Source organism: Dromaius novaehollandiae, chromosome 2 (genome assembly GCF_036370855.1).
Source record: "Dromaius novaehollandiae isolate bDroNov1 chromosome 2, bDroNov1.hap1, whole genome shotgun sequence".
Lineage (NCBI taxonomy): Eukaryota > Metazoa > Chordata > Aves > Casuariiformes > Dromaiidae > Dromaius > Dromaius novaehollandiae.
In genome coordinates this window covers 27,124,644-27,151,314 of record NC_088099.1, presented here as the reverse complement: position 1 = coordinate 27,151,314, position 26,671 = coordinate 27,124,644, and the positions used below count along the sequence as shown (strand labels likewise).

Genomic DNA, 26,671 nt, shown 5'->3' with positions numbered 1-26,671 from the left:
TACCCAAGTGATCCAAGCTGATAGGGCATAGTCACAACCTAGAAGATTAGTGTTCACGTAATATTTTAATAATGTTAGAGCATATACTTCCATTTTGCCTTGATAATGTTGTCTTACCCATCCTTACACATTTGTGTATTTCTTCAGAGCTTACTACAGCTTTTTCTGTAAACTTCTCCAAAAGCCAGTTCTACTGACTAAACCCATCACATCTCAGGGTTACCCCTGGTAGAAGAGACCTGGGTACCCAAGAGTGACTCTATTTATAATCTTTCAAGAACGGAGAACAGTAACAAGAAAAGTTGTCCTTCATCTATAAAGTTTAGGCAGTGCCATTTATCAAATTAACTAGCATCTTATGAAGAAAATGTTTAAAAAGTTATACATCATGGTTAGCAAGTCTATCACAATCCCGTATTGTGATAACATCACAGATCCCATATTGTGATAACATCACAGTAAGAAATCAGTGGGCTGTGGCAACACAAGCAGCTTCCAAACTAGGCTCAGCTATGTCTGTCTGGATTCAAGAAAAAGTATGAGGCAACAGAATTACCTCTGATTTACAGAGGCTGTATTAAACTGAGGCAGAAAGACTACCTAGCCATTAAAGTACAGAGATGATAGATGATATCAGCATTATGCTCTATAGCATATTAACAAAAGCCATGTACATTGCACAGTACATACATAGGGTAGTAGGTACAATGTTTGTACACTGTGTCCCATGGTAGAGTAACCATTAATCTTCATCTGTGACTGAAAACTTTTTCCAGCTTTAGATAGTATCTGGCAAAGAGTACAAGGGGAACATTGCTGCACAGGCGGTCTAAGATTATCTCCAAGCTGAAGTGATGGAAGGCTGAGATAACATGTACTGTTCCTCCCGTTGTTGATGCACGTATTGATTTTCAACAAGTCCCCTCCCCCTAAAATGACTTGAAAGTCACACTGATTTCAACAGCATGCTATTTTCTGAATGACTGAATTGTTCTTTTTTTGCAATGGTACTGTATTAAGTTTATTTCTAGTCAGAGGAAGGTAGCACAGCTTATACAAACTTCACCTTGCCAGTATGATCAATAGCTTTTCTTAATTAGGGTGTAAAGAGGGAATATGAATCTCCCAAATTAATAGGATCTTCAGAGTTGTTTAAGAAAAATAAGTGCACATCTGGAACAGAAAAAAAGGCTTATGTTCAAATGGCAATTGGCTCTGTAAAAGTATTGTGACTGGAAATGCTAATATGGTATGTATAGAATCAATACAGTTATAAGGGTAAAATAGGTGAGGGGAAGTCAGGGTAGACTTTTTGTGCTTTCATAAAAGAAGTCAAACTTGAAATACTTTGTTTTTCATAAAATAAAAAAGCTGCACCACTATCTAAGAAAACGTCAACTAATTAACGCTTCTGATCTTATGCACTTCCTGCTTTTGTTGCTCAGGCAAACTTTCCACTGACTCCCATGTGGCTAAGGTTTGAGTAAAGGCCAAAGGAACAAGTCCAAATCTTGACAGGTGATTAGAAGTGACTGCCTGCGCTTCAGCTTCCAGGGTTTCCCAGACAGAAATTTATGCATGGCCAAGAGGACACATGTACAGCACACATCTGCGCTTCCAGACATCCCTCAGCCTAGTCAGAGCTCTACATTTCTGAAATCCTTAGAGTCCCTCTACCACAATAAAAGGACACGTGCAAAGAAACACGAACCCGATGAGCTATCTGTACTGCACGGCTGCAGGAAAGGATGTCAGAGCTACCTGTGGTGCAGAAGTCAGCCCCTGATGCATGTGTGGAGAGGCCACAAACACATCAGATTATTTAAACGGAGCACTCTGTAGCCATTTGAAATTAAACTGAACGCTTGGGTCTTGTGCCAAAGCGTCCATCCTTTGCAAGTGTGCTTCTCTGTATGTCTGCGTGCTTTGCAGTCTTGGAGCAAATAAAAAGTGCTCCTGCTGGCCTCTGGCAGGCTTTAGCCAGCACAGAGGTTGGACAGGACTCTTCACCCATTTGCGTAAAAGCAGTGCTAACAGCAGAGCTATATCACCATTTCTCTAATTCCTGGGCTCAAGTTTATACCGCTGCTTGATACACTTCCACCACGCAATATTTTTAACTATTGACTCAAAAGACTGTTTCAAACCACTGCAGCACCTTGTAACAATACTTAATGTTTGCCCCAGCTCAGTCTTCCAGGGCACCTCTGTGCAGAGAGCTGGAGAGCACCGCATCAGGACTAGTGAGAGCTAGTTTCACTTATGCCTTCTCCTTAGGTCAGGTATCCCCTATAACACATGAAACCCTGCTACAAGATTCAGTCCATTTGTGTCTGCGTAGTGATAGCAGTGTCTTCCTGTGAGTGAAAAAAAGATATCTGAAATGAAAAACTTTTGATTTAAATGCTAACAAGTTCATGCATCCATTTTCCAATGTTAATATTGTAGGCTGGCATGAAAACTGAAGATATGCAGACATCACTGTGTTTCTTGTGTACACCCTGTAGAGGTTCTGTGTCTGAGCTTAACATTACTTCTTCTTCCATAAACAGTTTTAACAGCCTCTTTAAATTAATTATTATCACAGAAATGATTGCTTCTGCATGAAGGCTGTTAGCTATGCTCTACTGCATTCATTCAACACCAGAAGAGACAGATAAAAGACAAGGACATTGGCAGATAAATCTCTGTGAGGAAAAAAAGAAACAGAAAAATATAGATTAATTGGACAGGCAAACATGTTAGTTATTTTTGATGAATGCTTAAAGACATAACGTGCACTTGCTAAAATAACTATTACTGCCATTTATCTTCAGAAAGGGCTTCAAAATATTGTGATGAAACTGGAAACTGGTTCCGACATCCTGAGAGCAATCGAACTTGGTCCAACTATACTCTGTGCAACTCTTTCACGTCTGAAAAACTGAAGGTATGCTACAGTTAAAAACACAGCAATTGTCTAAGAATGGTCTGGGGCTGGGCTGGCAGCAAGATACGTATGAGAGTGGTCAGAATAGTCCTCATCATCCAGCTTTATTTGTTGCACAAGAATCTAATACCATTGTCCTTGAGATGCTAACTTATTAAAATTATTTGATGAATATTCAAACCTAAATATGGGTTTGCCTCAGGGCGGATAGTTAAGTAGCAATCCATATGACCAGTTTTGCAGTATTTTTTAAATGCATTTTTAATTACTATCATTTTCCCTGATTGTCCAACAGTTATAAAGTAATCCTTTAGAATTTCATTTTTGCTTTCTGTAACAAGCGTCTCCAAAGCTGTTGATGCCTTCTCTGCAGGTTTACAAATTTTAACATCATTTGAAATTACTTTTTATAAGCAAAGAGTATCACCCTATACTCACTCCCTTTGAAAAGAAATATTTATGAAAACACCATTATGGCAGAAATCCTGCAAGCCTGAACACATTTAACTTTTAACAGTTTGATTGAAGTCAATGAGTACTTACACTACTAAATTAAGCATTTGCATCAATATTTCCAAAATCAAATTGCTCTGCTGAAAGAGGAGAACTACGTATAAAAGCACCAAAAGAAACAAGGAGAGAGAAATCCGAGAAAAGCTTTGAAAAATTGTTAGGGAAGCTCTTGAAAATAAACATATTTCTCAAATGTGAATGGAGCTCCAGGAAAATCTGATTACAGATTCATGACAGAATAATTTGTGACTCTCTGGAATTGTGGAAGGAAAAGAGTCAGAAAGTGATTTGATTTTGGGTTTGTGTTGGAGGATCTTTATTTACCCAGCCAAAAAGCAGTTTGTGGTTATATTTAGTAATGATCCAGCTAAAAGTGCCTTGGAAAAGGCTACTGGACCAGATGGGAGGTAAATTCTAAAAGTTTTTGTGGTATGAGAAACCATTGTGGTAAAATGGGGCTCACCTGTGTAACAGGGAGAGAATAATAGTAACAATCTGAGATCACGAAGGCATTAAAAGGAAACACCATAAAAATAAATTTTTTCCAGATGTTGGCCCATGTGGGGATGCAAAAAATGTAGTTCTGTTACCTATTATCCATGCCTTCCAGAAGAAGAATTTTGAACATCTTTCAAGCAAAGTGGAGATAGAACACAAAGGAAAATTATACGTACATTGAGATTCTTCTGAAACAAAAAATAATGGAAAAAGCAGAAAGAATCTAACTTTACAGTAATGCCAAGTTGGATTATGACCTTTAATCCAAGCCTTCAAAAACCAGGAATATGCTTTATTTCTAGACTATTTCCATGGACCTACAGATAATTTAATTAACTGGATAGGGGAAGCATTTCTATTGGAGAATTCTCTTTTCTCAAGTGAAAAATTCGAGGGAAAAAGGAACATTTCAGTATTTCTTTTAGAAGTTTTCCAAGCCGAAGTTGAAAAAAACTGCATAAACTGTAAAAAACTGGTGAATCAGCATGTTATAAATCCTATATGGTAGAAGGGATATGACAGATTGATGTTTTAAGGAGTGCAGGAGTTGATGTAACAGTTTATTATTTGTTTGAAGTTAGTAGGAAATAAAGATATGCTATATTTGTGAGACAGATTATTTAAAAAAACATATTGCAGCCAGTTCCTAAAAGTGCAGTGATATACCATATTCTTTGTTATCTGATAATTCAGTCCATTCTCATCTGCCTTCATTATTATTTTTGGAAAGCTTTTTTGAAGCTTACAATAGTCAGTTTACATGGAGTAATCAAAAGTGCTATTGCAGAATGCCAGGTATCCAGTTAAAATGATTTAGCAGTTGTGTGATGAAAGATAGATAGTTTGAGTAACTATGAGTCCTCCGTGATGCACACGTATATACACTTGCATGTTACTACCCAGGATCCTTTCCTACTTTATAGCTGTTTCAGGCAACACAAAACAAAAAGATTATAAACAATTGGTGTATGAATAAAATCCAGGCTCGGAAATTTTATTCAATTTAATATAGTGAAAAACCATAGCAACCATTTAGTATGCAGTGAAAGAAATGTCACGTGCACACATGTAAAAGCCTCTCCTGCTACTCCATATTTGGAAAGTTGTCTCATCTTCTCTGCAGTCTGGTTGACCCTCCCTGCAGTCGCTGGTGCTCTCAGAACAGCTTGTCAAGCATTTGCGCTCGTTAGTAATATTGTGGTTAGTCACTGCAGAGGGAAACTAGGAGACTTAGAGTTTTTCCAGCTAACATTAATGGATTTCCATAACTTTGTAAATGGTATTTAGATGTTCACTCTATAGGCCAGATGGTGTGAATGTGACTTTGGTGTAAATATAAATCAGGCCACCACATCACCTACATTGATGAGAGCAGGAGCTGATTCCAAAGTTGTAAAATGACAAAAGAATAAACTAGATAAGAAGCTTTACACTTGTGCTAAGAAGAGATTTCTTTTCTGAGTTTTATCCATCCTTGTTTCCAACTGAAAGTTCAAAATGAGTTGGAAACTGCAAAAAATTGTGACTGGCAAAACTCAGGACCACAGAAACCAATTAGAAGCTAGACAGATGTTAATAAGATGTCTGAACTGAAAGAACTGCATTAAAACATGCCTTCTCCCTTTATTCTTCTCACTTTGCTAAAGACACACAAAAGAATTGAAGGAGGAGGAATATAAAAACAGTGCTTAAATTGCTGCAGTAGTAGTACTTGCAAGCTTTTCAGGGAGGAGGATTGTCCTAAAAGGATTCATCTAATCATTGAAAAGAAAAATTACCCATGCATAACACAAGAAAAATGAATGAAATTGAGCTAACAAAATAAACCCAGCAGAGGAGCTAAGACCTACTATCTAGTAGTCTCTTCCACTGCAGGCTGATAATATACTAGTGCTCTCAGAAGAGAAGAGAATGGCAAAGCCTGGCATGCCATTAGCCTCCTGCAGCCTTCTGACAGCTGGATGATGCTTAAGAGCTTGGCTGATACCAAAATATGATATTTAAATACCACACCGTTCTGCAGCAAAGGTGCTATCTTGCGATTTTGTTTCACTGTTGGCGTACAAAATATGGATAGGCCTATCTTAGATTTCAGTGATATCAGTTAAGGTGCAAGTCTGATTCTCTATTTATGCACAACAGTTTTACAGCACTGTAAGTCTCATTAGCTAGTTGCCCTCTAGCTAGATTTGGATTTGTCTCAGAAACAGAATTCGTCACAGGGTCTGCTGTTCTAGCGTGGTAGGAACTGCATAATAGTTTTCGCTATCCATTGCCTTCATGACTTTATGGCCCTCAGCCATAAGCCCCCTCTGATTTCTTCTTTCCAAATGGGAGAATCCCAGCATTTATAGCCACTCATCATAATGCAACTGCTTCATCCCCCTAATTATTTTAGTTGCCTTCTTTGCACCTTGTCCAGCTCCACTGTGTCCTTCTTAAGGTGTGGAGATCAGAAATACACAAGCATTTGTGATACGGGAGTGCCAAGTTTTAAACAGTGGCAAAATGTTGTTCTATTCTCAGTTCCTGTCTTGATTACATCGAACATTTCATTGACCTTTTGTCTGTCACTATGCATCGAGCCAATGATTGAGAACTGTTCAGGATGACACCAAAATCTCTTTCCTGAGTTTTAGCTGTCAGTTCTGAGTTCAGCATTGTGTAGCTGTGGTTTAAATTATTTGTCCCTAGATGCATTACCTCACATTCGTCTATTTTGAAGTTCTGGCACTCTAAGCTCACTTAGTTTTTTGAGGCTTTTCTGAATTCCCTTGCTATTATCTGGAAGAACTAAGCATCATGTAGAAACTTAAAGATTTCTCTGAATCCTCCTGTCACAGGTCATTGATGAAGATCATCATGAAGATGTTGAAAAAAAACACATCCTCAATACCAGTCCCAGAGGCACCACACTGCTGACTCATCTCCATGCCCAAAGTAGCCATTAAGACTTTTTTTGCCTATTGTTTAAGCAGCTTTCAGACCATAAAATGACCTGACAGCCTGTTTTCTTTAATAATTTTTTGGTGTGGAATCTTCTCAAGGGCTGTTTTGAAAATCCACATAGGTTATGTCCACTGGGCTCTCTTAGAGCCCTGGAAAGTTAGTGAGGCACAGAGTTAACAGGAGTCTTGCCAGTGGCTTCAGTGCAGAAGACAGCAGGAACATTTCAACTTATGTAAGAAACACTTATCTCATCTGTAGACCTTGACCGATGCTATTTAACATACCACTGGCATTTTAAGTATATTGCAAAAGAACCTTTGAAAGTAAAGAAATACCAAACAGGAAGTTGATCTTGTAGATTCTTCCTCAATGAGAAATAAACGAGTGCCTGCAAATTGTTCATGTTTGCTTTTTCTTTTTGTTAAATTGCAGATGGCGTTCATACTTTATTATATGGCAATTGTTGGCCATGCTTTGTCTATAACATCCCTGTTGATTTCCTTGGCGATTTTCTTCTATTTCAAGTAAGTGTTTTTTACAGCCACTCTTGTTTCCCTGAGGTATCTTAAGTGTTAAGCAAAGAAAAGCTTGGAAGGGGACATGGCAGTGAGAAGCAGCTCTTCTCAGTACTCTATTATATAATCCTGGTGAAAAAGCCTCAGCACAGGGCCACCTCACCAAAGGGACATCTCTCAGTGGTGTGTAGCCAAGAGCTTGCTGTTACACTTATCAAGACTAACATAAAAGTGAGAAACGGTGTGACTGGGGATTCAGTAAGCCTCCTTCATTTACCAATTGCCTGTAGATCCTGGGAGGGTACAGCCAGCCGCTGCAACATCAAATGACGGTGAGGGCAGGTGGAGGACGGTGGAGTCCACTGCTCCCTGAGGGACGGGAATATTCCCATCCATTGCCGAAGGACTGAGGAGGCACATTCAAGACTCAGCAGTAAGGGGTGAATGTGACACCTAGCATGTAGCCTGTTATCATTAGGAGGAAACAGTGATGTTTTGTATGAGAACTTTAGAAGAAGCTGAATTATCCTATATTCACCAAAAATATTTGCAACTACTGTATGAAAACTGAACTAGAGCATTGAAATCTTATCCTTTAGAGAACCTGCTGCACACTATTTATCAGAATGTGTCTGCAGTGAAGGAGCAGAGGGAGCCCAGTTTTGCCGTCAGACATGTAGTCACTGATTCAATCGCAATCAGTAGTGACGGGCTTTCTGGGAATGCCTTCTGTTTCCAGCTCAGGGAAACAGTAAGCACCAGAAAGCAACAAAGCACTACATTTCTAACAGATTAAGGTCTCCAATTATTTCTTTTTTTCAAATCACGTGAAAAGCTGATATATCTAAATCATACTCTAGCCACAAAAGATTTCTCAATGGCAGTCATGGTAAACATGTTTGTATGTTAGATGACAGTGGGAGATTACTATGGGGAAAAAAGTCAAGAACAACCACTTGGCAAAGCCCTGAGCCCTTGCACAGAGAGCTATGAAGATTTGGATAAAACTACTTCTCATAGCTCTTAGGTAATCTTTTTGTGGTATTACACTTTCATTACACCACTATTGACTGTAAACTTCCAGGACTGATAGCACATTTCAGAAATTGGTGTTGTACTATTCATTTACAGATATTCTGATGCAACAGAATGACAAAGACAGGATTTTTTTAAACCTGGTAGAATGATCCAGGTGGGATGGTATTATCTTGCTGATTTCAGCAAAGGTACATCAGTTATCTGCAACCAGAGGGCCAGATATTCACTTCATGACCAGAGATAGGGAAATGCACACCATCAGTAGATATCTGGAGATTGTAATTTATCCTGCCTGTAAGAAATTATTTCAAGTTAAGATTGTTGATTGTGCCAGAACACAGATATGCCAACCTGCGGATGACAAACTATCATGTCATTTTTAATATTCCTAGTCCTGTGAAGTGTTTGGAAAATGATTTTAAAGCAGCCACGGAAGTTGTTTTGAAAGACTTGTTCAAAAAGATGAGGCAAATCTTATAACAAAAGACAGTGGGCTGAGGAAGAGAAAGTAGTTAATCAGGGAAAAAATGGGCAACAGGTGATTTTGGAAGGTAATGACAAAAGTAGTTTCAAGCATGGGAGGAAAGGTCCAGTTAAACAGGGACTAGCTCACTTTTGGTGTCAGTTATTTGAAATTTTTGCTTAGAGGAATAATAGGTAAGGAGAGCTAAAGAATCATTTTTTAGGCAGATACTCTGTGCAAATCAGCATCTTGTTTAACTTCTTTGGTGTTAAGCTAATTTACACTAGTTAAGATTTTGGCTTTTTGTCTTTAATGGGCAAATAGAATTACACAGATACATGAACAAAATTAGGTCTGAATTTGCACATTCTTCTTTGACTGTAACATGACTAAATTTGCTCAGGTCATGAAACCAAATAATCCCAAACACTAGATGGATTCAATTAATTAGTGTGGAGGTACTTTTATTTCTAAAGTAATTAAAATTAAAGAGCAGGTATAAAGAAAGCTGAGAGGGTAGAAAACAAAGTAAAGTGCTCTGAGGATGGAAAAATGCTTGGTACTTCAGGGATGACAGACTTCTGAAGAATCTTTGTTACAGGTCAGGATTTTTTCCTCATACAGAGAAAGTAATTTGTACAGACACCAGAATGAGTGATTTTAATATTTTTGTTTTCTAGAAAAAGCAGGCCTTAATTTTCAGGCACAGCCTGACCCTGTAAGAAGGTGCTGTGTGTTATCTCCTCTCACTATCTCTAATGTGGGTCAGGTTATTGCAGTCAGACTATTGCAGTAGTACTAAGCATCTACATGATTGTCAACAGGATCGAGCCTTGATGAGCAAGCACCTCCTACACAAGGGCAATGAACTACTGAATCCCATTCCCATCTATGTAGGAGGTAAAGAGCATGAAAGCACAGCCAGAGAAATGTTTCAAGAAACCTCAGAAGAGCAAAGTTTAATCTGATTTGAAATCCTATACCCACGATTCAGAGCTGTGTGGGACAGAAGAGACAGGATCTGGTTAAATCAGCTATCCAGAATGATCCCAGCAGGTGATTATATGCTATTGAGACCTTGCAGCTAGCCAAGCGGGGACCAGACCGTCTGACTCACTCCTCAGCCTGAGTCATGGGCAAGTCACGAGCCTGGCCATTCCCAGGCTGCGCCCAAAGACTCATCTCTGCAACAGGCTTCCTGACAGGCACACACCTCCTTCTCCTCTCTCTCCCGCTCCACTTCTCCTTTCCCTTCCGTGACTAATCCCTGACACAAAGATTATAAGAAGAAGTAGGGAAAGGAATTAAAATAAATCACTGCAAAATGGGAGGAGAAAGAGGAAACCAAACTAAGATCATAAGAAAATGAGAATAAAGCTGTATGGGAGCTTGATGCTCCATTCAATTGTTTTCGATCATCTGGATATGACAGTGATGGATTATTTGACCTTCATTAGAAGGTAGGCTGTCAATCAGATGGTCAATCAGATGGTCAATCAGACAGCAACATCAGGTTTCAGAGCTGTACAGCATAGCCTTTGACTATAGAGGCAACAGCTCACAGAAGCTGCTGTTTCAGAATGTGAAAGAAAACTCTTCCCACATATAACAAGTCTTTCCTGGCAGAGATTTATTTTCTTTTCAGTTTTGGGTATCAAGATTCATAATGATCTGGTATCGCAGATATTGCCATACTTTCAGAAGGGAATACTGAATCGGTAGTGACTAGCTACATTAAGCAATAGTAACTCGTAACAGGAGAGAGAGTATTCATAAAGTGGAGTCTCTAACGGTTACATGCATCGTATTATCATTGCAATATTTTTATAATTACGGACTGAGACCCTATTATCTTATATGATAAAACAAAAAAGAAAAAAAGGACTTCTGGCACTAAATCATTTCCAATTGAATTATTAAAACAAAGACATTTGGATACAGACAGATGGGGAGTACAATATGACTAGATTTGCCAGAATAATAGATGGTGCTGTCAACACACCTCCAGTCTAATTGTTGCCAAAGTTTTTAAAGGGACTTGAAGAAGGATAACGAAGATAGTTTTGTGGACGTTTTGGGCATGTTTTCCCCAAGGGAAAGGATGAGCATGGTAGAAAACATGAAAATAATTGTCTAAAAACTAAACAAAAGGCTAGAAGGTGGAAAATAACTGACTGAGGGTGAAAATCAGTGTTCTGGATATTCATAAATGAGAAGTGATGGCAGATTCACAGAGCAGAGTTATGAAGAAAGTAATGCCAATAATGCCAAAAGTACCTTGGAAGTCAAGATATCATAGATGAAATAGAGAAATGAAGTAAGGAACTCAAAACGTAGAGTGATTCCGCAAACATAGGAGAAGCTGTATCTTTCCGACCAAACATAGGAGACCCTGAAAGTCTGAGACACAATGCATAATGACACAGAGAAAGCAACAAGGGAAATCCAGGTTTTAGAACCTGGGTCACTGGTCTCTTTGCATGCTGATTAATAAAGCACAGCAGGGAACATACAGTAAGATGGGTAGGGGGTGAGGAGGATCCTTCAAGGATACCATGCAGGAGTGATTAGGGTGGCAGGAAGAGGCAAGAGGAGAGCCAAGAGAGGTCAGAGCAGGAGAAAATCACAGCTGATTGTCAAAAGCAGCGGAGGGACTGGATAGAGTAACGATTTGGGTTTTGCCAGGAAGAGAGTATCACAGACTCATGAGAGCAGTTGCATGTGCAGGGCAAGAATAAGGGAGCTCAGAAAGACTGGAACGGAGGAAGAGGATTACCAGGCAGCAATTGAAGGCAATATTTGTTGAATGAGCTAAGAGATGAATAGGAGAAGGGACATAAAAGGAAGAAGGGAAACTGGAAATAAGGTGGGCCATGGATGGAGATGCAAAATTAGAAAAGGTAAAGTAAGTTTCCATTATAAGGGGAGATCTTGAGAAGAGAGAGGAGTGTTAAAGGGAAGACTGAGGCATTGAAGGAGACAGGATGAGATGGGCTCACAGAAGTAAATGGGAGGTTTAGACAAGGAAAGTGCATGTAGGCTATTCCACATCTGTGACAGAGAGATGCTAGTAGAAGGAAATAGGGAAGAGAAAGAAGTCAGTGATGTGGGAAGGTCACATTGTGTTTTGTTGCTTTTCCACGGAAAAGAAGTACAATCCTGTGCCCAGAAAGATAGAAAGGTAGAAGGAAAAGATAGACTGAGAAATAAAAGTAGGTGTAAAAATAGTTTGGGCTGGAGGTAATGGATTAAAGAAGTAGAATTGTTTAGCTAGGAGATAACAGAGATGAGGGGAAAAGAGAATAATTTTATAGTGGGAGAATTCAGGTTTGCCAAAAGATTTCCACCAGAAAACTGTAGAACCGAAGCAAAATCAGTAGTAGTAAATATTGGGGGGGGGGGGGGGTTCATTAGATTGGGGAGCTAGCAGGGTGGACTTTGAAGTGGAAAAAAGAGCAAGTCTGAATGGGAAGAAAGCAGGGAGAGAACCAGCAACTAAACATCTCAGCAGAATTAGTCAGTGTAATTGATGGATTGGGAAGGGCAAGTGAGAAGACACACAGAGGGGAAGAGAAGCTGTCAGAAAGGGAACTGCAGCAGGCAGAGCAGAGGGAAGGAAATTCTTGTCTCAGTACAGACCAAGTCAGGCAGGTGCCTTTACCATTTTGACGACAAACACTGTGGGTCAAATGAAAAAGCAAGAAATGGAAATATACACTTAACGAGCCAGGTGAATCCTTAACATAAAAGCTGGAGTCAAGGAACAAAAGTGGGGGAGACTGAAGAAAGGAGGAGAGCAATCCAGTAATACTAGGAGAGGAAGACAGGCAGGGAAAGGAACCTGGACAGCAGATGATGGCAACATGTAGGGAAACACTGTCCAATTTAATAGGGGAATAAGCAGGAGGAGCAGTGATAAATAACAAGAATGAGGAAGGAAGCACACATACATAGCAGAGACTATCGCAAAAGACAGTCTCACTATACCAATGGCCACATAGAAAGGCAGCTGGAGAAACAAGGGTCTGTGTGTCTGTGGCCAGGAGCTGAGGAGACCACTGTAATTGATGAAGTTCTGATTTCTTGGAGATGGATGGGAGCTGCCAGGACAGCAAGAAAAAAACAGGAAGGTAATGGGCACATGGTAGTATCCCAAGACAAGTGGGATCAGTATTGTAGATAGAATATGGTGATGGAGATCTGGGGAGAAAGGAAGGACCGGGACTGGATAAGTATCACCTGAGGTGCAGAAAAAGAACATAGGTGTAGATTTGTGCTGGGGGAAATACAGCTGGAATAAGCATGAAAGCACAATGTAGGAACAGTCAGTCCAGAGAAAGGTCTGTTTGGCCTAGTATCCTGTTCTACAGTGGATCAGACTGAAGGTGCACCTAGCCCTACATCTGGTGCCCAGCAGTCACCAGTAGAAGATGCTAAAGGAAGAACATAAAATCAGGGCAAGTGTAAAGTGATACTCCTCCTCCTAGCAAGTGACCAGCTTCCCACGGACATCCTGAACCAAAGAGGGTGTCTTGGTAATTAAGGAGATCAACAAAAATGATAAGCATTACAGGATCAAGAGGTGACCAGCAGGATGGTCTAAAGTTAAAGGAAAAATTGCGTCCAGTGACTCAGAAGAGAGGTGTGAGAAGAACCAAGAGTAAATGGCAGATGACCAAGGAACCAGAAAGGAAAAAATAAAATAAAACAAAACAAAACAAAACAAAACAAAACAAAATAAAACAAAATAAACAAACTGAAAAGAGTGTAGCTGGTTAGATTAGCTTTCTCCTTCTTACAGAGAGTGCATTCTGCATTAACCTGCGCACACCCAGCAGCAGAAGGGCACAGCGGCAGTCAATTCCAGGCTGTAAAAGGCTCCTAGTGCACAGGGTGAGGTTTTTCCTCAGCGAGGCAATGACATTTGCTCTTCTCAGCTGTTCTTTTCCCTACCTGTTTTGCCTGCTTGCTCCCAGTGATCACTGAATGCAGACATCGCAGCATTATCTCACAGCTCCATGACTGCTTTTCTGCAATCACCTCCCGGCAGCCCCAGGCTGAGCTCCCGGGCATGGAGCACTGCAGAGGCGGTCTCCGCATCGCAGAGGTAGCTGAGGGGGTGGCATTAGGATTCAGGTATGAATTAGAAAAGGAAGACAGTTCAGGTTTGAAACTATAGCCATGATTTACTTGGACAAGAATTCTTTGAACTTCTCTTATGAAATTCTGCTACCCGCAGTAACAGAAATCCTGGAAAAAAAATCAGCCATTCAGAAAAGGTTGCTGCTCCCTTCGAACGGGAAAACAACCTCTTCTGCTTTGAGATCTCAGCTGGACTCAGAACATGCAGGATACCAACCCAAATCTCCCTGAAATTTAAGGGGATTCCAGCCCAAATTTCCCATCCTGTCTCACTACTAATTCCTAAAGTAGCAAATAATTTTCATCTGAATATTTGAGATATCGAGTCTCCAGGGAACAGTTACTTATGAAGCAGTATTCCTGAGGTTCATTACTTGCATCATGCACATCTGTAATAATTCTCAGGGTTCTGCTTCACCACTTAATATCTCGATTACCATGAAATAAAGAAAGGCATCAAGGGCTGAGAATGTAACCGGATGGCTCTTTACAACATGGTCTGAAAAGCATGTGGTACTAAACAGGTGTAAAAACAAAAACAAAGAAATTGTCAGGGGTTATGGCTGCAATGCAGGGCATGTATTTTCCGACTATGCCTTGCCAAAAGGCATTCTTGAGAAACTGCTGCCAGAATGTGCTTGTTAAAGTGACATCAGAATGAAAATACTAATTTACAACGTGTGCTACATATTTTTCAGGAGCCTCAGCTGTCAAAGGATAACGCTGCACAAGAATTTGTTTTTTTCTTATGTGCTGAACTCCATGTTTACAATTGCCCACCTCATTGCTGTTGTGCCTAATCCAGGCCTTGTAAAAAGGGACCCTGTAAGTACTGCATGACTCCTCTGTGTCTCGACACCCAAGTAAAATCACTACTGCCACTCCAGAAACAGACATCCCCATTCATCAATAAATGATAGCCATCTGGTGAACCCCCACACCAGGGCACAGGTTATGTGAACTTCACTCAACCCTACTCAAATCTTCACTGAGTAATAAAGAAAAAAAAATCTTTGAATATAGCACAGGAGGAAAAAGCCTCAGACTTGCTCCAGCCTGCCTGTCCACAAGGACTTGTGCCAGCTCCCCACTGGCCTCATCAGTAGCTACCTGACATCTGCCAACAAAGTCCCTGAAGGGAGAGATCCTCTCACTGGCCCCCTGTCCTTTCACCCAAGCAAGTACTCCCTGTAGGGATAGGGATGGGGAGCAATCTGGCTTCTGATTCCAAAATTCCAAAGAAAAAATCTATTCACTGCATGTTTCTCCAGAGGTGGTAAATGAAACCAGTAGCTTGGTTCATTCCTGTTAGCCTGTGATGCAAATTATGCCAGCCCCTCAGCTGATAAATATGTATGGCATCTCTAGATTTCAGTAACCTAAATCTGATCTGGCTCACTAGTAGAGCAATCGCATTGTGTTTGATGTCATTACAGCATCCCAGGCTGATATGAAATTAATGTAAGTCTGGGAACCTCTGAAGTTATATCACAGCACTGATCAACTTGCCTTCTAGTAAGATCGTTTGCTTGTGTTTTAATCATCTATCTGCTTCTAATTTTGTGAAAGCAATTAAGCATTAGCACCTGATATTATCAGGTCACATGTGTGTTTCTCAAACATATCCTACCAGGTAAGTAAGCTAATTAAAGCAGGAAATGTATAGACTAAAGAAAACATCACCAGTTCCAGGGACCATCTGGAGATTAAAAAATAGAACAGCAAAAGAATAATTAAAAAATCACACATTTTTCCTCCTTACTGCATACCATCCTATGTAGCTATCTCATGCAAAAGGTGTGATGAAAATATACTTGATATTTGAAGATAAAAAGTTGGCACATGATATGAGGCACCTGAATTCAAGTAAGATCTTACCTCAAGGCTAGGAATGGTACTTCCTGATAGCAGAAGTAAATTGTCTGAACTGAAGTGGTTTAAAATAAAAGTTCAGGCCACAGCCAGGACTCTTGTACTACAAGACTTCATTAAAAAGTTGTAGTGCCCTTGACTAGATCCTTATTTGGAATGAAATCTTGACCCCAGTGAAGTCAATGACAAAGCTCCCCACGGCTGCAGTGGACCAAGCTTTCTTGCCACTTAATTGCTTCGAAGAACAAAGATCTTATTTTGCATTTTCTTCTCCCAAGCAAAATTTGCATGTGGGTGACAGTGAACTCCTGTCAAGAAGCCGAGGTATAAAACCTGAGGCCGGAAGACCGAGGATTTTCTGTTTTTATTCTACAGTGAAGTATGGCATGAGAGTATGTGCATTACTTGATCTTAGCCTACTTTCTGTATTCCCTTCCTGAAAAAAAGAAAAGGTGATATGTTAATATGTGCAAAGTCTCTCAATATTACTAGGAAGTGTATTCTGTACTTTTAGTAACATAATAAATTTGCAAATACATGATTGGGAAAAGAAAATGAATTGCCAGGGATAAGTCCTTAACACATTATGATAACACATATAATCTACATATGATTATAGGAAGAATTAAAGGATTTATGTTTAAATGTTATTTGTTCCACCAGACAGATTCTCTTAGTATTTTCATATTAACACTGCTTAACAGAGCAAAAGAAGGCTTTATAGTTTGCTTTTGTCTAACCCTGTTATACCTTCTGTTCTATTAAGTCCATTTGAAGATGACCACTTCCGAGTTTTTGAAGTTTGCTGCATTTATCCACTTTCCTCCTGTGTGTCTTCAGAACTTGACAGGCTTATGAGTGCAGGTCTCCTACCTCAGAAATGCACAGAAATACGGAAGTGGGTAGAAGGAATTTCAAACACTCACAGATACACCTTACTTAATGGTGATGTACAGACATGAAGTTGGTGGTATTTATTCTGCACAATAATAAATGTGTTTCCACCCCAATAGCTCCTGCTTTTTCCTTGCCTAAAGTTTCAGAAAACAATTCAAATATGCAATGCTAGGGGAAAAATGCTTACTGCATATACACACTTACGAGGATATCAACCCAATCCATATTATTTTGAAAGAAGAAAGACATTTCAGTTATATAATGAACACTCAAGAGGAAAGATAGGAGGAACAAAAGAGGAAATTCATCTCTAAGTCCAGGACCCCAGATTCTCTCTGTATCAAGATACAAAAATGTGAGACAATCCAAAGCATCAGTTATATGAAGAGAAGTCCTGTCCTCACTCACATATATTTTGCTGTCATGATCATTCTACTTATGCAAAATGGTAAGTTAGACCACTCTTTCCATATATCTTAATCTGCTTTTTTTCTTATTTGTTCCTCCTTTCTGTAATGTAATTCTTTTCTCTCTCTCTCTCTCTCTCTCTCTCTTGGATTTATATGGAACTGAAATGATGGAAGAGAAAGAAGCTGTGAGTCCAGATATCCATATAGGAAGCAAAGAAGCAAAGCAAAACGTCCAGAGACACTTGGCAGAAAGGAACAGGAGCATATGAGTGAACACATATATTTGTATATTGAAAATGTTATGTAAGTTAATTTTTTTCATGTTGTATCTAAACTAACAACTGCATTAAATATACTAAACTAACAACTACATTAAATATATTTATAAATAAATATAAAAAAATTAAATATGACACATATTACAGGAAGCTGTATCTTCTATTGCATTTTTAAATGAGACTGACTTGCAGAAGAAGGATGATCTGTGAACAACACATTATGTTCTCCATTAAAAAGCCTGGAAATATAAATAAAACTCTTGCTGCCTAATCTTTTAATATAATTGTGCACATCAGGTCTGTATTTTTCCTTTTTGTTTTTCCACAAGCCTAGTAATTTTAATACTGAATACTGATGGAGGTAAAGGAAGATGCAGCTAATGGCTGGAGGGATATCTCTGCTAATGAGAAAGTGAATAACTGATCAGCTTGCACAGAGTGCTCCATGAGCACCGATATAAATATGTTTGTAGATGGGACTAAGTTTTGTCACAAATTAGTAACGGCTGGCTGATTTGAAACTCTTCCAGAAAACCTTTCATAAATCTTACTGTATTTTTATCACTTTGTTCTTCTAATGGAGACAATATCTGTCATCTTCTTTCTCCAGGCTATTCTGTAGCCTCTTCATCTTTGGTGCAGTAGTTTTCCCCTTGTTGCTTGCCATACCACACCTGGCACTGTGTGGTATGAAAGTTTAGATTTGTACTGCAGTGTTGCATAGTCCATAATAAGGGCTGGTGCTGGGAGCTCCCGGGAGCCCTGTGTGGGCTCTCATGCATGGCCACGGTACGTTACAGAGTAAGTCTACCTCATCCAGTCTCACTGTCGAGTCCCAGCTCTCTGCCGCACATATTACTTATGCCTAAATGCATAAATAGAGCTGTACCCCGCAAGCAAGGACACAGCACTGGAGCTGGTAAGGGGAAGTCCAAAGCAGTCCATGTTTTATTACAAGCACCTTACTCTCATTTTCTCAGCCAGGACAGACTGGGTATGGGCTGGGCTGACCATGGTACAGTCCTTCCCCCCAGCAGTGCCAGTAGCTCAGCCCTTGCTAAGCAGAGTGTGAACAGTTTGACACTGAGCTCCCATGGGGCTGGCAAAGCCTGTTCTTACCTCCTTATACTTTAAAGACTTTAATGAGCCTGAGCTAGTTTACAACCCTAGCTGATGGTGCAGCATGTACCTTCTCCCCCTACCAGGACCAGCATCATGTAGTCCCTTCCCTTCTCATGCATTTTGCTGAAGTTTCTACAACTGTGGATATGAGGTAGGATGACAAAGTGCACGTGGTTTGTCTGTATTGCACAAAGCCTGGAATTAGAGTCTTTAAAAGCAAAGCCATAGTAGAAGTAATATTAAAAAATTTAATATCCTTATGCACACTAGAGCACTATAAATAATCTCACAATTGACTACTTCAGATGAAAACCATGACTTCTCCAAGCATATTAGGCTTTCCTCCCTATCAGGGTAAAACAATGGAAATAAAAGATGAGCTGTGTGAAGACAAAGAGCAGAAAAGGGTAGTTACTGTGATTTATGGGGTTACAATACCATTGACTTCCCCTATTCTCAGAAGAATAGACAGGGAATGAAAGTCAAGAAAACCAAGATTCACAGCATTTTGTAAACAGTATTAATTTTAGGTCTTTTACCATATAAATGTTATCTTCCTTACAATAGAATTTTGTGCCTTGTTATTTTTAGTTCCTTCTGATGTAGCCTGGCAGAGCCTGGGGATTTTTTAAAATATATTTTTCTCAAAAGAGTGGCCCATGACTGATACCACTGAAGATAAATGGTGAAAATGCTGCCACCTGTGACTTGTGATGCCTTGGTAGGCTCAGCCTTTCCCATGGTGCCACCCACACTGGATGCAGCAAAGAGGGAGCTCCACAAAGGGGAAAGGCACTTTGATCCTAGGGGTTGTTTCCTGTATTATGTTTGGGGAAAAGCTTCAGGAGGCCCCATTCTTGTTAAATTAAATTGATTCTTTATTCAAGCATCTATTTCCAGAGCTTTTCTGTCACTCTCAAAGCATCTCCAAATCCCTTCATCTTAGTATATCTGTTCCTCCACCCTGTTCCCAGTTAGCTTATTTGCAGGGGCCTCTGAAGCCAGTTTAGACCCAGAGATGACTCAAAGCTATCCTAGCATACATTCCAGATCCAAAAGTAATCAAAGACAAAACTGCTAGCAGAGAATTACTGACTAGTGCCTAGTGGTCATATCTCCTAAATCTTCTAGCATATCTTCTACACTAGAAAACAGTGGGTGTTCTTGTGAAGCTATGCATTTTCTTGCCTATTAAGGGGCCATTCGTCTAATGAAGGCTCCAAATGGCTGTTTAAACCACTGTCCTTCTGCTGCCTGAGGCACAGGAATGAAGAAGCTTGGTGTGACTGGGCCCAGTGTTTGTAATTGTATTTGTGCATTGACTTCACTAGAACTACCTGTCTCAGCAAGGCTGTCTACCTCACCTGATGAAAAAAATACACATTAGTTGCTTTTGTGTGAGTCAAAGAGGGCCAAAGTCATTCTCCATTTACACCCATTTCAAGCCTGACTGAAGTCAAAGGGTTTCCACTAGTTTGTGCTTCTGACCACTATGTTCTGTGATAAAACTAGCAATTTTTGTTCAGCTCCAAAGTTAAGCAAAGAGCAAAAGTGCCTGCAAATAGATTTGTTTCTATTTTTGTTTTAATTAACAACTATCCTAAACCAAACAAGCATCCTCTAACAACATAAGAAACTCAACGTAGAGAGGAGCTCAGAATGTGCTTAAAAAACAGTTAGGAACAAACAGGAAACTGAGCCTCAAAGACAGATATGTACATGCTAGGAACCATTCTGTCATCTCTACTCCCTGCCACATACTGAATTTAGAATGAACCTTCCCATTTCTGTTCCACTCTGCCCAGGAGAGGAAGGAAATACTAGCCCTGGATGGTTGTCTACCTGTGTGTCACTTCTCAACAAAGACATTCGCACAGGAGAGTGTCAGACAGCAGACATCACTTTGTCAGTCCCCCACTGCTGCCAAGAATTCCCATGGCTTCTCCCCAGATGCAGCAAGCTACAAATGGTCAAGCGAAGAATTTGTGTCTGGGCTGAGGAACTCACAAGCCAATGTCCTGCATTCATGTCAAGCACAGCATCACCATGTGCACACTGCCTGCAGCTGTCCTTGATTCTTCACTTTGCATTCGTGCTTTGTGCCTGTCTGATTTTCACAGTTTTAGCATCGCTCCTAACTATGACCATAGGATAAATGAATAGGGCTGCCCTTGGAGCCCATCAGCTCTCATTCCTTTTATTAATAGAGGGAAGACTTGTTGCAGAATGACTTCTAGCCCTGTATTTGCCTGAAAGTGTTTTCACTGTACACTCTGAACTGATAATCAAAGCACTGCTTTTGCAATTCCAGTTTTGTCCCATCCTAACAGCGCAGAAAAGTGCTCTAGTCTTCTGAGTCTAAACACAGTCATGTAATGCTTTTTGAGATGATGATCTCCAGTTTCTGCTCCAGAGGGGCAGAGTTCTTCCACAGCTCCTCTATCACAGTGGCCAGCCCCTTGTAGATGACTCAGGTACCCAAGAGCATCTCAGACGACCTCAGACATTTGTTGTGGGCTAGTGAACCGTGTACTTTAATCCACCAAGTAAAGCACTGAGGCTGTGCTTCAGACTTTGTAGATGCCCAGGATAATCATTTTTGACATCCAAAAATAAATACCCAAATCCCATTAGTTTTCCTTTCCATGAGCTGGTACACCAAGAGAAGCATTGAAACTGGGCTGATGCATTCAGAACTCAAGTCTTCCATCACTCCCCTTTCCCCAGTGACAGCTACCTGTCTTTTAATTAGCTTTTGCCAGTAAGGCAGAGAAGAGGAGCAGGCACTCACAAGGCACAAGTTCTTTCCTGACACAGCAAATGCTGTACCATGGACAGGAAGTGACAAACTATCTTTTGAAATAGGAACCAGAGTTGTCACTAACATCCTTCTAAGATCCGTTTGACTATCTTTTTTACATGAAGAGGATCTCACTGTTTACGGGGAAAACACTAGAAAGAGAGGGAGAAATGGAAGACTGGTCTCTAATGCTCAGGTTTAGAGAGAAACTGGCTCAGCTGCAGAGCTTTTATGAATTAGACTACAAAGCATCCGTATTACAGCCCTGAGATTCTTAGTTACAGTGGCTGAGACTGTGAGAGGTGCAGGCCAGCACAATCCTCAATGACGTTCCTGCTGTGCATATGGCTGCAGAGAAGTCATTCACTGTACCTGACTCTCAGGGGGTGATGGGGAGAAGGAAATTCCTGCTCTATTTTCTTCTTCCCTGAGCCGCAGAACAGGACTTGTCAGTCCTGAAGTCCTGTCCCATGAAGTGGAACAATTCACCTTGTTACCATTGCATTTCTCTAGTATCAGCAGAATTGCAGTTCTCGAGGTATAACTCTGCTTCCTAACAGCATTTGCTATGTAATGTCCAGACCTATCCAGCCCTGCTAAGCTACAGAAACACGTGAATTGTAGCAGAGCCCTGCAGGCTGCCCAGGGGCAGGGTCTCCCACTCTCCCCCTCTGCACCCACCCTTTACTTTTGGGGGGGCATGCCATGCCCAGGATGCAAAGGATGGATGTTAAAAGGACATTCACGGCATTCATTAATGCCATTTCAGTGAAGCGCATTTGTGGTTCATACAGAACTATTGAATTCAGACTGAAAAGAAGTCAGTCAGTTATCACCTCTGAAAAAGATCCAAACTTTCTGAACTAAGTTATTACAGTTGCTGTCTCAAAGGGAAAGCACCATCAGGGAAGTTAACAGCTACCATAAGAAGGGGGAAAATGACTTAAGACTCTCAGTATGGATTTATTTTGGGCCACATTTCCTCATCTTACTTTCCTCAGGAATTGTTCTATCCACGTTGCAGTTTGCTTTCTCTTTTGAAGCAGTGTTGTTAGCTCAGGCATCTCATAACTGTTATAGCATCATGAAGGGAGAAATGATAACTTTCAGATAGCCCCATCCCAAAGTATTTCATGTCAAAATGATACAAATTAGATCAGACTGTGTAGATGGTGTTTCTGCAGTGTGTTCCCTATAGTGTAGTAGGCTGAGTGCCGCTTTCTCCAGAAATGTGACTCCAGAAAAGAATCTTGTACTGCAAAATGTGTTGTGGTCCCCAGAGCCCTGGGGATTGTTTCCAGGTTTTTGGAGCATGGGCTGCATCTTTTCTGCTTAGGCGAGGAAGAACCGTACTCTCAGTCACAGCATGGACAGAGGCTGCAAATGCAAGAACAGCTGAACGGATCACACAATCCAAACTGCAGATTTGACTGTGAAAGTCCGTGAAAAGACTGATTTAACATGTCATTCTGCCTAATTATTATACACCTCCACCATCTCTGTTTGACCCTGAAGATGCTGCCGCTGTGGCAGAGAGAAGTAAGTGCTCCCAGGACAGCCTTTTTCAAAATCAGCAAAGTCACTGCATCCCATTCTTGCCATTTAAGAGTTTTCTCTTGATTTCCTGCCATAATTTCCTGGGAAATCCTTCTCAACATGCCTCATAGTTAGGAGATCCATTTAACTCTTGTGAGATTAGGTCAGAAGCCAGAATAAGAAGCCTGCTCTCCAGCGACTCATGCCAGCCAGCCATTTTGTCGTCAACTGAAGCAGCAGCTCTCCTATCTTGGCAACAGTGGCCATGTGCAGCCACTGGGGTTTTTATATGAGGTTGCCGCACCGAAGCACATGCTGGCTGTAGGTGTAGTATGACTGAATCCACTTTGCTAAAATTGATGACATTCATTCAAAACTGCTGCACAAGGAAGCTGTACTTATTTTAGCCTAAGAATTGAACAGTAGCTGTCCCTGAAAGGCTATAAGAATTTCCTGGTTTGGAGATGTGGCTGACTGAATTCTGACACTAAGCCAATTCTCCATGCATTACTGAGGTTTTTTTTATCATTTTTCCCTGTGGCTTTCCTGAAGAGATTGGAGATGTTTATAACTACACAGCGAAGGTGATAACGTAGGCTGAGACCTAGGTGACTATAGATTTCTATTGATTGTACTGTCTCTTTATGCATTTGGGAGACAGGTAAGTAGGTGGTATGTCATTAGCCCCTAAACACTCAGGGCATGAAAGTGTCATTTAGCAACTTGCTAGTCTTAAGCTCTGTCAGAGCAGGAAGCTCAAATGCTAACAGTTTCCTTGTTGGTGAATTTTGTGCTGTGCCATATGGACTTCACATCCTCTAATAAACTCCTGCTCTGGTGCTTTCCACACAGGCCTTCTACATGAATGGAGCACTTAAGCACCTTAGGTTTTGCTATTATTCTGGGAGTATAAAGCAATTATGTTTAGAAACCTTACTGAGGTAGAAGCAACTCCTAATTCAAGATAGTTCAAATTAAACTTCAAGTTCCTCTCTAAGTGTCCCTTTAAAAGAAGCCATCTAAAATGTAAGAAATCTAAACCTGAATTGAACAGAAAGCAATTTTTTCAAAATTCCTCAAGAGATAGACATTTCCAAGAGGGATTTCTTGCAGAAGGACTGTTGCATGCATGATTATTTCCAAAACAAGATATCCTCCCTGATACAGACCTCTACACAGAAAAGAAAATAGCTGCCACAGCTATTTTCCTCACCGGGATTTGTCTGAGTAAATGGCAATGATCCCAGTATAGGCACCTTTATCTGATTCTAGGAGATGGTTTACCTCACTCTAAAGCAAATGAATAAAACAGGTCAGATTAACTAAATGAGGAGTGCTCTCCAGGGATTAGCTTGGTCTATACATCTATACTGCAAAGTTAAACATCTAAGTTAGGTGATACGAATGCCATCCACACTAGTTCATTGCCCTCAGTGACTGCTGTGCAGACCTGTATTACTGCCCATTTTCAATCAGGACCCAGGCACCTAGCTCCTCTTAAAGGTATTTAAAACCAAACACAGAGTAGCCTGAAACAGAAGAGCAATGAATGGAAGGGCACCAGAGCATCTTTACAGATAACAGCTAGGCAGATGGAGTAAGATCAGGTGAGAACAAATAGTAGTAATGACTTTGAGCAGGAGAAAAAAGGCTAGAGGCTTAGGCTAGTTAAGTGCATAACCTTTAGCTTAGTTATTTGGCTCTAAGCAGAATGACTTATCAACCAATAATAGGTCAGTTATTTGGAGGATTAAGCTCTTTTCCTCAACATTTCCCCTCTGAATTGCTTACAACAGCCTACACTCAGCTAGCTGGTCTCTGAATTTCCTTGTGCTCACTCTCCCTAACTCCCATGTGTCCTTCAGAGGGCTGGTGGCTTCACCTGGCAGCAGGTTACCCCAGGAAAGGCACTAGAGTAGAGTGTAAGTGTGTCTAGTAAGTTTTATAGATGTTAAAACACTCATAGGCATTTAAAGCCAGATTTGTCTCACCTGCATTTAGACACTTGCATTGTAGATGTGTACAGCAGAGCTATGCTCATGCTCCTTTTACAGCTAATGATAGACATAGGCACATCTAGGGCACAATCCAACTGATTTATTTTAGATATCTCATTAGGATGAGCTAATTTATGCTCTAATCTCCATCAGCTGTATTCATTCGATATCTTTTGACTACAGGGGAGACAGCATAGGTGTCTATATTTAGTCTGACAAATTCCAGTCCTACCATTAGAAAATCCCTGAGGTATTTATCTGAATCATAGATTGTTTATATCAATGTCATCAAAGTTATCTGTGTACCTCGTCCCCAGGAAATGCCTTTGCAGTTCTGTATCTTATACCTCAAACCTAAGCATAACTCTCATCAGGTATTAGACACGTTCCACATAGTTTTAACTAGTTTGGCTTGGAAGTGATAACAATATATCCAGAGTAGAGCAGAGCTCAGGCAGGTCTGCAAAAGCAGCACAAGACACTGCATATTTGAGTAACCTGTGTCTTGCTCCATCCTCCTGTGCCTGGTGGCTGTGGCATAGGTATGACTGCAGAGGAGAGGTACCTGGGATGTGAAGCTGGAATGATTTACCCCGCTTCATTGGGGATTAACCTCCCTTCATCTGAGACGACACTAACAGACCTTATGAGCACCTTGCACGCTCCTTGCCAGCAAGGAGCCAGTGCTTCCTGGCACATTAGCAGTGGGAAGCAGCATTGCTGCAGGTACCCCCTGAACCCCAAGGGAGTTCAGCCGGATGCAGCACCATGCAGAGTTAATAGCATGAATCCCAGAAGAGCAATAGCTACGGTAGCTGGGACTCAAGGCTGTATAGATACAGCTATGGTAATTCCTGTCCAGAACTCTCAATTCTGAGATGACCCAGTGACTGCCTATAGCATAGACATGGGCACAGATGCTGTTAAAAATATCCCTTGTCATTTATTTTCATATTTTGCTTCCTTGTAACACAAAACCTAGGGTCCCTCTGAGCAACTGTGTACATTTTGTTCTGTAAATGGTTTAAAAGTATATTAAAACATTAATCTTAGTCGGAGCCACTGTGTGCCAGGTTTCTGACTGGAACACACTTTAATGGATGACTCATAGTAGATGTATTGTATAATGCTATGACGTTCTGACAGTCCGTGATTTACAGCTACATTACCTAGCACAGTCTTGCTTTGGAAAGTCCTTTTACTGCTTATTTGTGTAGCATATGGATACTTGGAATTTAAAAATATTTTCATAGAACAGTGATCTAATAACCAGAAAAAAAGCATAAGGCAAGTCAGTAATCAAACTTCAAATTACTCCTTTAAATGTTAAGTTAAGAATGTCTGAGCATATATTTTATTGCCTTCAAACTGAATTCAAGTAAATCATGTCTGCCCTCTGTGGTGAGCAGTACAGTCTCTCCATAAGGAGAGCCCTTTGCTGCTATGCATCAAGGAGTTTCACAGAAGTGAAGAAAAGCCACACTAGTTGATCCTAGGTGAGGTCAAATATATTTATTTCCCTTTAAAAAAGGAATGAACAGCTAGAGTGGTGGTCCATGCAGCTGGCTTGGTTTAAAATTAATAACCTTGTTTGGCTTATTCTTACCAACTTACTTCTTTAAAATGTCAGTCTGGGGCATTTCAGCAGCTATAGAGCATTTGAAAAGAGGTTTTATTGTGCACACTGACGAACTACGCTACTTTTATTTTTC

General features: G+C 40.5%; 1 protein-coding gene across 3 annotated transcripts in view; it reads left to right on the top strand.

Moving 5' to 3' along the window:
- Nucleotides 1–26,671, top strand: part of CALCR (calcitonin receptor) — a 175,946-nt gene that overhangs the window by 111,915 nt on the left and 37,360 nt on the right. For all 3 annotated transcript variants that reach the window (XM_064506080.1, XM_026098786.2, XM_026098785.2), the window contains 3 exons: nucleotides 2,817–2,929; nucleotides 7,322–7,413; nucleotides 14,746–14,872. In XM_064506080.1, the coding sequence (XP_064362150.1) occupies nucleotides 2,817–2,929; nucleotides 7,322–7,413; nucleotides 14,746–14,872 (332 nt within the window). The remainder of the gene's footprint in view (nucleotides 1–2,816; nucleotides 2,930–7,321; nucleotides 7,414–14,745; nucleotides 14,873–26,671) is intronic.